At 38.5% G+C, this 14,871-nt stretch overlaps 1 protein-coding gene across 3 annotated transcripts in view; it reads right to left on the reverse strand.

Annotated features, from left to right (window-relative positions):
• Positions 1-3,687: 3,687 nt before the first annotated feature.
• CHD7 (chromodomain helicase DNA binding protein 7) overlaps positions 3,688-14,871 on the reverse strand; it is a 185,106-nt gene continuing 173,922 nt past the window's right edge. For 2 of the 3 annotated variants that reach the window (XM_074944332.1, XM_074944333.1), the window contains exons 28-38: positions 14,753-14,810; positions 13,351-13,579; positions 12,973-13,181; positions 12,111-12,788; positions 11,160-11,320; positions 9,251-9,478; positions 8,562-9,005; positions 7,711-7,932; positions 7,116-7,256; positions 6,488-6,592; positions 3,688-5,560 (exon numbers count right to left, since the gene is read on the reverse strand). In XM_074944332.1, the coding sequence (XP_074800433.1) occupies positions 4,625-5,560; positions 6,488-6,592; positions 7,116-7,256; positions 7,711-7,932; positions 8,562-9,005; positions 9,251-9,478; positions 11,160-11,320; positions 12,111-12,788; positions 12,973-13,181; positions 13,351-13,579; positions 14,753-14,810 (3,411 nt within the window). In that variant the 3' untranslated portion in view covers positions 3,688-4,624. The remainder of the gene's footprint in view (positions 5,561-6,487; positions 6,593-7,115; positions 7,257-7,710; positions 7,933-8,561; positions 9,006-9,250; positions 9,479-11,159; positions 11,321-12,110; positions 12,789-12,972; positions 13,182-13,350; positions 13,580-14,752; positions 14,811-14,871) is intronic. The other variant, XM_074944334.1, reaches the window with a different exon arrangement.

Here is a 14,871-nt window from a genome sequence, read left to right on the forward strand (position 1 = left end):
TGTACCCAGATCTCTAGAGAAGTTCAGCTAATTCATTAAGCCACAGCAATATCTAGAACCCTGGCAATGTTAAAAGTTCAGGCTTGTCCTGTTACCAGTGCTAAAGTGAAGCCAAGAAGGGTATAACAAAAACAAATCTACATACTACATCTCAGCCCATTTTGAACATCTGAGTTATTTTTAGTTTAGAATTAGGTCACACTGTTTACCAGAAATGGATACTATTTTATGTTCACACAGTTATGACCTAAAGTTAAATGCAGGGAAGGTTTTAACATTTACTTGTATACCTTAATTTTGGAGTGAAGATTTTAGATTTAGCAAGAGCACTCAATACATTCATACAGACAAATGAAAAAAGACTGGTGTAGTGTTGGCTGAAGGGAACTCTCACCCGAGAGACTTATACAATGGCAACTGTCATTCTTGGATTTGAATTTCTCTTGACTTGTTTTGGGCCAAACAGTTGGCTCAAGCCAATCTTAGGCATCCACATGTAAAATCTTTATTCAACATTTAAAAAGACAAACGACTGGTTCCTCCCAAGGTATCCTCTCAGCCAGAGAGAAAAAAAAAAATACAGACTACTCATAGCACCTTCCACATAATCAAGCCCAAGGAAATTTACAACACAAAGTCCAAGCAGCACCCCTTTCCTATTTAATTGGATGAATCAGAAAGTATCCTTTAGCCTATGCCTTTCAGACCTCACAGGGAAGAGAGTTACAAGTCAGAGGGGCCAGAGTCATCAGATGTCCTATGTCACTAGACCCCAGACCCATACAATAAGTTCTGAAGGTCACTGAAATGCATGGTGCCAGATTAATAGAGCTCTAAATGTCAAAGCGATTTTGTATGCCATACAAAATGTGATGGGAAACCTAATAATGGAAAATAGGTTGAAAAGCCTGCTATCCTCTAATTCCCCAAAAGGCCCTTTTTTTGAGATGCTTAGCCCACTGCAGTCAATGATAAGGTTATTCATGGAGGAGTCCTTATTTGAACATTATTCCGGAAAGTAAAACACAAAACCTATAGTAATTTCTGCAAGTACACAGGCTTAGTATTGGACATTGTTCTGAAACTGTAGAGACCAAAGCTACTGGGAGACCCTAAGGACCAGTTTAGAGAGTTACTTAATTTAATCGCTGAGCATTTTCCACCACTTGTACTTTGTAGCAGTTTTATATACAGCCTCAGTTCATAGAACAAGAATATAAACTTTAAAAAAAATGTTTTTTAAATGCACATCATCTTTAATCTGATAGCTTGAGCAGTTTCGTACTCTAGGTGGGCAGGCATGAATATTAAATACACCGAAAAAGGCTTCGTTGAATACTAAATTACAAGGCATACCATTTCTGTACTATGATACAGAAAATTTCCATTTGCAATAGTTTTCTCACTTTTGTTCCCTGATATTGCCAGTAGGTTTCATGTATCCACTCCAGAGACCAACAGAAAATGGCTGTTTAACAGAGATGGACTTCTCGTAAAGGAGCAGAAGACTACCTATACTCTACATTTACTCGTAAGTCTGGAGCGGTCTTTTACCAGATACGGTGCAACCTCCCGTGCAGGTTTTTCCTACACAAATAAAATTTTAAAACTTAAAAGTCTTTTCAGTGGCTAATGAGTAAAAACATTTCTCCCACAAAAACAAACACTTTATATTTTCATGTAATACAGATTTTGGACATTAGATGGCAATCCCCCTTGCTTCATTTTTTTTTTTTTTAATAGGAAGGCTGTTATCCATTCCAAAAATCAGGTGTCACCTTCTTTTAGAAAGGATAGTAGATGCCTTATATTCGAAATGTAAAAAGGTAAGGTGTTGAAAATGCAGGTTGTTTTGCTTTCTTAACTTATTTAGTATTAATTTGTCACATATCAGGAAGTTGTATACAATTTCAATTTTTCTTTGAGTAAGATATGCAGGTGCTAACTATTGCTATAGAAAAATTCAGAGGAACATTTTATAAGGCAGAAATAGTGGTGTGGTCTAATGGACATCCCATGCTAGGATTCAGATTTTCCTGTGTTGATGTCCATTTGTCATCAGTAGGTGTATCAAAACCATGATTTGAAAACTCATTCCTACTCTTCTCAATAAATAAAGGCTTCCCCAAGGATAGCATTAGCCGGTGTAAATTCCTTGCTGGGAATTGGAATTGTGAAATTGAATAAAACTGGATACTATATATTGGTAAAAATGATATAGTTACAAATAATCATTCACAGCAGACACTTTTGAGAATTGCATAACTGGTTCCAAAAAATCAGTGCAACAAAAAGAATTCAAGTAACTTCAAAAACTGATAAAATGAATGTATCAGACAGAATTTACCACATCTGACCAGACTCGTGGCCTTTCAAGTTTGGTATCCAGCTTTTTTATGGTATCCTATGTGTGATGTTTTAGAGAAAGGCCAGAATAATGCACCTAGTCAGCTGTGCAGTGAAGCATACAGGGAAAAAATCCTCCCTGACCTTCATTAACTCTGAATGATCTATTAAAGGGGAAGTACAAGCCATTTTGATTTCTCCTCATTTAGAGTGCATGCATGTGATTCATTCATACAATATTCACTTTCTAGCTTTTCATTTCTAATCTTGTATTTTCATTGCTCATGAAATGCTCTTTTTAGGCCAAGTTCTGTCCTCTCATACACACCTACATCTCACTGAATTTGGCCCTTGGAACACTGGCCTATTTGAGACCTTGTGTCAATCTCTACTGCAGATCAGCTTAAAGTTCTCAGCCAGCTACAATTCTTAAGGCAGACAGTATAACGTTCTCCCGATGAGCATTAGGATTTACCCACTTCAGACATTCTGGGGAACATTTTCAGCACCGTGCATGGGTTTTTCCATGTGTCACTGGACTTGTGTACCCACAGAAGTTAAAAATCTAGTTTTTCATGCACAGTAGTGGAAGTCTACCCCTTTAACTTCGTGTCAGGAGGGTTGTGCGTATACCCCGGTGATACAAAGTGAAAACAGTAGTTCTCAAACGATACATTATCTCAAATATCAAAGGTCACATAAGGGTACAAATCAGTAGCTCTCCAGAAAAGGCTTTGGTTTTAGAAAAGTGGGTCATTTTTAGTTTCATGTAGGTTGTTTGACATGGTGGTTTCTGGCATCACAAGCTCTGGTCTACAGGATACCACAGAGCCTTTGTGTCTCTTGCTGACACTACAGCATTGTGTTTTTCTACCCATTAACCAAGGATAAATGACCTAGATATTGTGCCTATTAAAGCCTCATTTTTCTTTTGCCCTTTTGTTCTTTAGTGTACCACATTATCACATGCTCAACACATTTTAAAGTATTCTCAGTCCCACATGCCCTTTCGAGGGAGTAATGCAAGGTTTTTGTGTGTTTTTCTGTAGTGAGTTAGAGTGGAATAATGCGAAGGTAATTCAAGATTTTTCATCCCGCTTAGTCTCCTGAAGACGAATCAGTTTGACATATTACTAACAGTTAATCTAGTAAAAGAGGATATAGCAAGAAACTGTACAAAAAGCCACAATGATGTATTTTGCTTCTACTGCGAATACATCCCCAACCCCTCAAAAAAACAAAAACCCCACACCTAGAGAGAGAGAGAGAGAGAGAGTGAACACCATTTGTCATTTCTCTAAACACTACATTCTATAATTACAGCTCTGCATATCATGGGTCACTTTTATTAAAAGCATCATTACTACAGTTGGCAGCAATTTACATCTTATCTTACATGATAGCAGTTCCCAAAGAAAAAAAATAAAAAGACATCACAACAAAGAAAACAATACATTTACAAAGTCATGTCTGTAAACTTCAAGGCTAGTTTAGAGTTGAGGTAATGCTGTTTAGCTTTGTGGCTAAAGTAACAAAGTCCTTTAATTTAAAAAAGGTACCTGATTTTCTTTTTTTTTTTCTCTTTCTTTTTTTTTTGTTTATACCAGTGCATTACAAGATCACGAGACGATTAAACTGTAGTTTTATCCTGTAAGAACCTTCTCAGTGGGTTAATTTCCAAAAGGTACTCTTCACATTCAACAGCTGCCTTATTATTGCTGTGTCTCAAGACAGAGACATTCACACTATCATGGAGATTGTCAGAAAGAGTGTGTGTGTGTGGGTGTGTGCACGCGCGAGTGTATGAACTCCCATACAGTCAAAATGATGCGCAAGTATGATATGTATGGTAAATTTCATCTTGACCTTCACAGCAAAAATTAAAAATAAAAAAAAAATTAAATATATAACTTCATACTTCCTTTAAGCAGCACTTCCTTCTATTAGTGCCACTTGATTACAAATTGCTGCTTTTATAATAATACCAATGGTACCAAAAGAAAAAAAAGCAGAGCATTATGTCAATTTCCTTAAAAAGACATGATCACCTCTCAAATTTCATCTCTCCTAGGGATAATAAATAATGCACTGCACAATACTTAATGACCAAGATACCTTTTGACACATCTGTATAACATGACTTGAAACTTTTTTTTTTTTGCTACACTATGTTACAGAACAGCTTATAAAAACTAAGTATGGACATTAACTGTGAGTGTAAACAGTAGGACTACCACTTGTCAAAAGTTTAAAACACTTTAACTGTAATTGGTACTGGTTATTCATCATTTTCATTGTTTTCTATTTCATCCCCCCCGTCAAGCGAGTCTAATTCTTCACCCTGTGCTATTTCATCTTCTAAAACGGAGGAATCTGCAGTTTTATCAAGGCTCTCCTCTGCATCGCTGCCTTCTAAATTCTCCTCTTCTTTAAATGCAGCCCCTTCAGTTTTGTCAGTAGCCTTCTCTTCATTGGAGCCCACTGCATTCTGAAGTCCGGCTAATCCTGGGAAACCAGGCAGTGTCAATCCTCCCAGTCCTGGAGGTAGAAACATAGATGGGTAGAACAGGCCAGGAGCCATGGTGGACAGCAGGAAAGGATTGAAGGCCAGAGGGTTTGTGGGCAATCCAGTGTTGTTGCTGGTGGCGGTGGCAGCAGTGGCAGCACTGACAGATCCATTTGCAGAGTCAGTAGCAGAAACAATGTCTGTGCTTTTCTCAGAGTCTTTGTTCTCCTCTTCGTTCTCATTTTTCTTCTCTTCTGCTTTTGAAGTGCCATCTTCAGTTTCTCCTTGACTGGAAGCAGGAGTGGTGTTTCCAGGAGCAGCTGTTACGGGGTTATTCAACAATCCACCCAGTCCAAACATGTTGGGCAATCCTGCCATCCCTGGCAACATCAGAGGCAGCATGGCAGCTGGATTTTTAGAATCACCTCCAGCAGCCGCAGCTGTTGCTAGTCCTGGAGGGAAGCCCATGAGACCGGCAAGCTGGAGAGACTGTAGATTCTGTAGATTCTGAAGGCTTGTGAGGTCCATTCCAGCAAATAGACTGTTCATTAGCAGTGGGTTGATTCCCGAAGTTGAAGCTACAGCGGCAGCTGCTGCAGCTGCTTTGGCAATTTCACTTTTTGGCCTTCTTCCTCTTCTGCTTGCTCCTTCCTCTCTCACAACTGGTCCTGTGAGAAGACGGTCAAACATGGACTCTGGAACAAAACCCTGAACAAAGAGGTGAAAAAAAGATTCGTTATCAATATACTTTAAATAGGAACGGTTGATTATGCACTGTCAGTGTTCAATATTCAGCGTATATGTTTAATGTGTCATGAGAGAGAAAAGAATTTTTATACAATATTTTGAATTCTTCCATGTTGATTATAACAAAAAACCTCAAATTTGGCAAATGACTAATGGAGACCGACTAACATGAATGCTGGGAGCTGGCAGAAAGCATAGGAAATGGAACAAAGTGAACAGCAAAAAATGCTAATTTTATACATATCATCACAATGATAGGACAAAACATCCTGAATAGAATCAGACCTGTGAAACACACATTTCACAGACTGCTCACCAAATTCAATTAAAATATGATGAAAACACTGCAATTACACGCTGGTCACGGTTTTTCTGTTTCTACTGAACTACTGTTTATCAGCTGGGCATTACCCTACACTTTAACAGAATAAATGAGTATTTGCAGCGTTGCTTGCTTCTGCTTCAGACCAATCTTTTAAAATGAACAGCTGGAAAAGTTAACCTCTGGATGCTGGTTGATACCAATATGCGTCAATTGAAGAATCCATTTCTTATATGGATGTGACCATTATTTGATTCATATTCAATTAGTGAATGAGTATGTGTATTTAGCAGTCACTCATATTTATATGACTATGAAAAAACCTTAATGTATAATAAATGTTCAAGGTAGCCACTAGTGCACGATCTACTGCAATCCCACGCATGTTTCTATCATCCTCTCCCAAATGCCTGATAACCCCATCCTGCCACTAATATTTCCTTAGTTCAAAACAAGCTACAGGCTAAAGGCTTAACAGTCAATGCCTATGTGCGGAAAATGTATACAGTGTTGATTTCTTTTTGCAAATAAACTTTAAATGGAACACAACTGAGTCTTATACTTACAGACTGCTTAACAATATCAGTCCAGTCTGGAGCAACAGCAAATTCAGGATTTTCTTCCAACCACCTTGGCAGGTCCTTCATTGGAGGGGCCATAGCTCCACCCATCTAATTACAAACATTAATGACTCTTTTAAAGAATGAAACAATGCACACATTTCATATGCAGTAGATTAATTTTATTTTCTAAAAGGAGGTTATAGTGGCTTTTAGTGGTGCAATTCAGAGGTGATTAAGGGATACTGTCCATCTTAGGTCATGTCTTTGCTGAGACTTCATGTGGGGCAAGCTTGGGTGTAAATATATAGTGTTCTAGCATGGTGTGTACTAACTGTCTGTATAGACAAGCCCTTAGATACTAGTTGGAAGTCTGATTATTTTTGAATTAATATTTGTAACTCAAGCAGAGTCAATAATTTAAAAAGTTAGTTAAATATGTCATTTTAAAAATTTGACAAAGAAGTCAAACAAATTGTTCAGCAAATTATTCACCCACTAGCTAAAAGAGATGTAAATTAGCGGGGGAGGCTGCAGGCCCCCTAAATCATCTTGGCATGAAAGACTTGCTTCCTGGGTGCCAGAGATGCTCTGAAACGGCTCTAGCAGAGTACAGGACTAGTCTAAGTATTACCTTCTTTCCATTTCGTTTATTTACAACGGGTACCCTCTCTTCTCCTGTCAACGTGTTTATATCCAATTTATTAGGGTTTCGACATCTGTGTCGTTTTTGCTTCGGCTTCTGAAATGGGGAAAACAGCACATCTGCACTCTTCTAAAAGGAAAAAACATAAAATGTATTGCTTTAGGTTTTTCCATTTTCCGGTCAAAAGAAATAACCCTTCAACCAACTCATTGCAACAAAATTTTTTAGGACTGTATATAGCCAATTTCCTTTCTTTAAGATTTTCTCAAAAATCTTATCCCTTTTTTGCCAGAGGGAAACAAACATTCTGCACAATTTGATGTATATTTTCCAATACACACATCGCTGTTAAATGTAAATATAAAAATGAAGTTAAAACAACCACCTATGGCAACCTATGGTCCCATTTTCAATGAAGTCTAGGAGAAAACTATGACTGACTTCAACAGGACGTAGCATCAGACACTAAATAAGTATGCCTGATCTTCACAATCTCTTTCAAGAAATTTGCTTCAATTTCTTTAAGCCTTAAAGCCACACTAATTTGATATAAGCTATAGTTTTATATGTAACATCTACTTACTGGTACATAACTTGGCATATCAACAGTATAGGTAGGATGTGATTTAAGCCATTCAATTAAATCCTTGTTTTTAGGAGCATCCTCTCCCACCAGCCTGGTCCCATCCTCTAAGTTAATTACAGGGATCCGAGTGTCTGGGTCCAGTTGTCCAGGAGATGGAATGTTTCTTGCTGGTGGGGTCTCCATATCGTCTTCAAATACTTTGGTCACTTCTGCATCCTCCTGCATAAAATTGATGCAGGTATGAATTTTCTCGTCTAAGGAATATTACCTGGGATAAGTGATTTCCCAAAATGACTAGCTAAAATCAGAGCTTATCCATCAGAGAATCTCCCTATACTATTAAAGGTGTTTGAATAAATCTTACCATAGAAAGCAATATTGTAACATTAAGGACATTTGGGAAGTTTAGCGATTATTTTACAAGTGCACATTATAGCCCAAAAGCCCAGTTTCAAGACTATTTTCTAGCTGTTCCAAATGCAGAGTCCCTGATCTTTCCTCTTTTCACCATAATTAGTATTCAGTAAAACCTCAAACTGGAATTCCATTTTCTCAGTGCACCTGTAAGGTTTTTGTGAAGAGTGAAGTTTGTAGTTACTATTTAAGAGGTGAATATTACATATAACAATGTTGTCATTTGTCACAGTTAAAAGTGCTTAATTTGAAATGCATAACGTTTTGGTCAATAACTGAAGAAAATATAGCTCCGAATATGAACGAGGAGCTGATGGACTTAGTAAAAAGAGGAAATTTCTACCCAGTAATTTTGACTACAATAGCACTTTAAACTCAGATACCTAGAGTAATAGATACAGAGGAACAAACAGAAAAAAATACTGCTCTCTTACAACAGTCAGCGATGTCCGTTTGTTGCTCATAAACAATAGATCAAGCCCTTCTACATTTTTCCTCCTTCCTCTCCTCCTCTTCATGGGCGGTTCTCCATCCATTAAAGAACCATTTAGTAGATGCCTTGTGGGTGTGCGTGAAAGACCTGCTTGCAGCAACTCCATTTGAGTTTTAAAGGCATCAGACACTGGTGTGGAGACATTAGGCAAGATAAACTTAGAAGTAACAGATGAAAAATTTGAGGTAGAACTTGTTGCCTCTCGTGAGGCCTTTGATAAATCTACAACTTTTTCTTGTCCATTTTCTGAGACCACCTGAGACTCTCGTAACTGGGCAACCATTTCCATAAGATTTCTCCTCTTGGCCGCTCTCTCAGCCTCAATTTCAATCTTTCTCCGTCTCCTCCTCCGCTGACGTGGGACTGATAAATTGAGTGCATCTTCCTAATAAAAAATGAGCATTTCTAATTACCAATAAAGCTGTTAGAATGTTAGAAAAAATCTGATGGCCCACTTGACCATACGAGAGACAGATTGCACAAACATTTTAAAAGACAGAAAGGCCTCATTTTATTCAATAAAGCAGTTTAAAGCAGCCTATTTTTCTTTTAATCTTCCCACCCCCCAGTTACTTAACATGCAAAATGAGGTTCCTTTTTCTATAATGTAACCAGAAAGATCCAACTTGCCTTTGATAACTGAGGAGAAGCAGAGATATCTTCACTGCCACTGATGCTGGCTTGACCAACCATGGAGAGCTCTGCAAAGCTCCTTTTCTGTAGAGGGCTGTCCACAGCTGTCGGAGTATACCCAGGTATGAGCCCCTGGAAATCAAACATCTGGCGCCTATTTACTGGCCACTTCCCTTTTAGCACTGCTTCACAGATGTTGTCTAATCGGTTGATCATTACTCGGTCCTGCATAAAGGAGAGTATATAATGAACATTTGGTGTGAAAGTAGTCATTTAAACTCAGTCAGACTAAGCACAACTGCACAGTTTAATAGCCTGGAATACTTGAGAAATACAAGCAAAAATATTTAACAGAACGCTTACCGACCAGAAAATAAACTAGTTGTCTAAATAAAACAGTTCACATGTTGAGAATTATGGTGGAGAGCGATGAAGTTACTTTTCATCGTTTAAAACTAAAGCGTGTGTTGGGGGAAACTCGTTTTCTATAAAGAAATGTTACACTAGTTGACACGTTTACAAGGCACTCACTATTGTTTACATAATGCTAAACTTCAGTTGTTCAGCAAAATCATCGGTTAGGACAGGAGAATTAAAATATTTGCAATCAGTATCTTAAAGCGATGGTATTTCAAATCCAGCAGGCTGGATTCTGCAATTCTGTCCCAGGAATTGGTTCCTCATTAGCGTCACTAGTAATAAAGTTCAACATTATGAAACGGGCACCAACCTAGGGACACCTAATGAACGTCAATTTTCATTCCACACCCATCATCACTTCAAATTTCATTGAAGCGTGTACATTAAAAAAAATTCTAAGTACAGTTTAGTTTACTTAGAATTTACACAGATTAAAAGCATGTGTTACTACGAACCTTTAAACTCCTTTGGTGAAACTTTCTGAATCTAGCAATACTTGATTTTAGCATTTTTAATGTTTTCTAAAATTATTTTATGAAACGAAAAAGAAGGATCACTTGATTTTTCCGTTTCAGTATTCAATGATTTTGTATTCTAGCTTGCTTGAAATATACTGAAAAACGCTATATGAAAAATACTGCCGATTAGGGGGAATAGGATCGTCCTTTAGCTTCCTGAACAGCAGAACACTGCAAAAGCCACTAGCAAGTCTCAGCAGCTGCAGCAGACTGCCTGCTTTCCCCAGGAATAAGCCTATTAGAGCAAGTTTTGTTTCTAAACCAGATGGCCCTGTTATGGTGATTAGTAAGCTTAAGACTATTACTACTTTATTTCTCTCCCTACCCTCTTTGCAAAACCAGGAAACAAATTTATAAGGATTTATCACAAAATCACTGTTTTATAGATGTTTCCTATTAAATAATTTTCTGCATTGTTACAAAAATAAAATACAAGATAAAACTTCATCTACAGTTGCTGCTTACGTTTACAGGAAACCTTAATACAATTACATCTGTCAACATTATATAATGGTTTGGAACAAGTAGGTCATTCGTATGCTCTCTCTACAATCTCCTCACCCCCAACATAAATGGTGATCTTCCAAACCTCTGCTCTTAACACTATAGGAGCCTCTGCAGATGAAACCTATAAATCAAGGTCATACATTTGCTTCTATCAACGAAAGTGTGACTCTGTTGACATAAGAATATATAGTTTGCGAGAAAAATAATGCATTTTACCAGTCTGTCTGTACCAAAGAACTTAATGTAACTCCTACTTTTTCTCTGCCTACTCTCAAAGAAAGTGAAATTTACAATCTTATTTCATAAACTTCCTAGGTCTCTCTTAGACCACTAATAAAATATGTTGTGAATGTTAGAGAAACATACATTCTGCAAAAGTGAAAGACTATTCATGAAATAAAGCAGGAAGTTTTCCATATTCTGTTCATACTGAGGAAGGTACCACTCAATCATGAACCAACCTTAGGCCAGAAAGAAAAGGCAAACGTTCTCTCATGAAGCAACTGAGCGACTGAAGGATCTCCATCTTCCAAATAGAATCCATCACGGGTTTCATCCCTTGCAGTGCTCATAGATGCATTGCTTTCTTCATCAAAATTCTTACCCTGAGAAACTGTTCCTGCTGAGGAATAACAATCACCAAGTATTAGCTACAAACAAACCAATCCTAACTCAAAATCTTTGGTTGAAATGTGGAATGTAGAGGAGAAAGGTACATTTTTTTTTTTTTTTAAGAACAAAATTCGACAACAAATTTTTGGTCTTTTTGTCATGCGGATTAGTCATGTTGCAGCTTCAGAGTTGAGTAACATTTGGCATAAACACTATTTTTTTTTCCAGAGGAGCTTTCCATACCCTACTGAAGAAAACCACTAACTTAAATTCTTCTGCTATAAAACGCTGACCGAAACCTTGCAGAGGTCAAACTATTGGCATTTCAGGGCGAAAAAAGTGGAATTTAATATAACATTTTGTTAACCCTTTCAGAGAAGGATTTCAGGTTTCTACTGAAAGATTTTAAAACAGTAACTAAAAAGTAAGATTGATAATCTTGAGGCACAGTAATGCTTGTAATTTAGACACTTATTGAATAATTGTTGGGGCATATCCTTGGCCCTTCTACAGCCTCTCTGTGCTCTGATGGTGCCAAGGGCCTATATTATTGGCTCAATTAGCTATCTTGATATTGACCTGCTGTGGGGGAATCCCCAGGTGACACAGGGCTGTTGCAGCTGCTCTTACACCACCCTATCTGGACCATTGGCCTAGGGAGAGTGGCTGGGGAGCAGATGCATCTGTCCAATCCTCAGCCGCCATAACGGCTCCTTGGATGCCAACTATCAGCTGGCACAACTTTTAACATTAGCTTCATGACTGTTCTATGTTCGTCAAATCATTTCTGTGTGCATTACCTTCAGGTTGGGAGGACTCTTCTGATTTGTCATCATCATCAAGTTTCTCCTCTTCGTCCTCTTCTGAACCTTTTTCAGAAATAGATTTTGGATCTACATCTGTACTCATTTCTATAGCTTTCCTTTCACATTTAACAGGTCCAGGCTCAGCCTCAGCATCACATTCCTGCTTAATGCCTTTTTCTGTAATATCTGTCTCCTCTTTAATATCAGACTTTTCTTTGGCTGCTGAATTTTCAGACCCCTCAATTTTAGACTCAGCTTGTTCTGTAGCCTTGTCGTCTTGTACTGGTGTGGATGGAACAATAGGGGGCGTTTGACTGCAGCCAGCACCCAGTGGGTTTAGTGAAGACACACTACTTGCATTACCTGCCCCTCTGTTTTGAGCAAAATTTCTGTGGGCATCAAGAAAAGAGAGTTCAGGGTCATTCAGGATGTGATAATCTGTTCTACTGACTCCATGTTTAGCAGCACCAATCAGTAAGTCTTTGTCATGTTTACCACACTCCCACCACTCTGGCAGATCCAAGCTTGGCTGGCACAATTTTAGCCTCTCCCCCAACTGAGGGTGATGGAGAACCTGCTCACGGATTTTCCGTAACAGTTCTATGCGATATAAAGTTCTAGATGCACGCTCCTCTGTGATTGGCTCAATCATGGTGGAAAGATCAGGTGGTTCTGTAACAAAATTGGATTTTCATTGTTTAACCTGATTGAATATATGAGTTGGTTTTTAAAAATTACAAAGTTTGTAATTTTTCCAGTTACTACGTTTTATTATCTAATCCTGTTTCAACAGGATTGGTCTCTTGATTTTAACAGAGTAAGTTATTCATGTGGATTTTTATTATTATAAACTTACCTTCATCTGGTTTGGCTGGCATTCGGCATACTCGCCTGCACATAGTCACAAAACAATTGAAGTACTTCTCCAAACTTTCATCGGACTTCTTATCGAGCCTAGCAAAAGCTCTGAACTGGTTCCAGTCAAACTGCTGTTTCATAGGGTCAAAAATAATCCCAAAAGTAGACACTACACGATAAAAATCCGCTTCTTCTCTTCTTGTCCATCTAGAGTGCAAAAAATTAAGAATAGTTAGAACAAGGCCTGACAACAGTTTAGATGCACCTGAAGACCCCAAATATCAACTATTCATCCAAAGCAAAACTGAAGTGATGGCAACATACATTTTCATAGATATCCTCTTCTGGCATTTGGGGAAAGAAATCTTAAACTCACTTTTGACGTTTTTCAGTTATTATAGCTTCTCTTTCTGCTTCTAGTGCTCTCACTTCCTCCCTAGGCCGACGTCTCCGTCGGTCCGTCTTCATTAGTGCCTCTTGCCTCATTTGTTGCCTTTTATAGCTGCGCTGATAGGCAGTAATGAGGCGACGCAGACGGGTAGTCAGGGTTGAAGTGGTGGGCCAGTAGAGTTGGCCTAACTCAGCATTGCTTTCACTGTGCTTGCCTAGAGAACAGAAAAGTATTTGTGTATTGTAAGGATAACGTTAGGCATGTCAAAAGTCTTTATGACTAAACAGGATTCTAATTTTGTAAGGTGAAAGTATACTTCATTACTCTAGAAGTGAAATAAATAAAAATTGGGAATAACTATTTTTGTTTGAAAGGGAGGAATAGAAAGGATTAGTAAAAAACCTACCTCAGAAAGTTACACAAGCATTTGTCAGATTTATGTATAGCCAACTGCCTTCCTCTGATTCCTAATATTTCTATCACATGCACCTTCCTTATTGACTTTTTTGTGACATCAAGAGATTTACATTAGAGTAAAGTTAATGCGATAGATCTCTAAACATATGTACTAAAGTTATTCAGTCCCTTATGAGGAAACACTTAAGTTTACGATTTCCCATCTTATTATTTTTCACTCTCTTACACTTGGCAAGCTTCCTCACTACAGAGAAAAACATCTTAAATGATTTCAATATTATCCACTGGAAAAATATCAATGGGTAGACTTTCATATCTGAAATATACAGGGTTTTTTTTTGATCATCCCATAAACCCCACTGTGTAATCAGAAACTGAACAAGACATAATAAAGTGGGATGGTTCACAAGTAGCTAAGAATTAATGGAAAGATCTAAGCCAACGGTTCTCAAACTGTGCGTCAGGATCCCAAAGGGGGTCGCAACCCCCTTTGAATGGGGTCACCAAGGCTGATTTAGACTTGGGGGGGCCCAGGGCTGAAGCCTGAGCCCCACTGCCCATGGCCAAAGCCCAAGGGCTTCAGCCCTGGACAGCGGGGCTCAGGTTGCAGGGCCCGTGCCTGGGACTGAAGCCCTTGAGCTTCAGCTTTCACCTCCCTGCCCAGAGTGGTGAGACTCGGGCTTTGGTCCCCCAACCTGGGGCAGTGAGGCTCAGGTGGGCTCAGGCTTCAGTCCCCGCTCCTGGGGTTGTGAAGTAATTTTTGTTGTTAGAAGGGGGTCGTGGTGCAATGAAATTTGGGAACCCCTGATCTAAGACTCCGAAAGATTTGGCTTTTCTAAGCACTAAAAAGTTTTAACACAGATTTGTCCAAAAGGACCAAGCTAGTACAAAGTATTGGCATTAATATAGATAGCAAACAAACAGGTAGTTTGCATTAGCCCCTCCCTTTTCACTTTCACAAGACCCTTACTTGTCGTGTGGCTCTCTATGGATTCTTCTTTATCTTCTGGAGGTGAGTTTGCAAATTCCTTTGAGGAAGACAAGAGTTATTTTAGTTTTAGGTTTCAGTTGTGCTTTATCTTTTAGAGG

The sequence above is a fragment of the Natator depressus genome, chromosome 2, assembly GCF_965152275.1.
Source record: "Natator depressus isolate rNatDep1 chromosome 2, rNatDep2.hap1, whole genome shotgun sequence".
Taxonomy (NCBI): Eukaryota; Metazoa; Chordata; order Testudines; family Cheloniidae; genus Natator; species Natator depressus.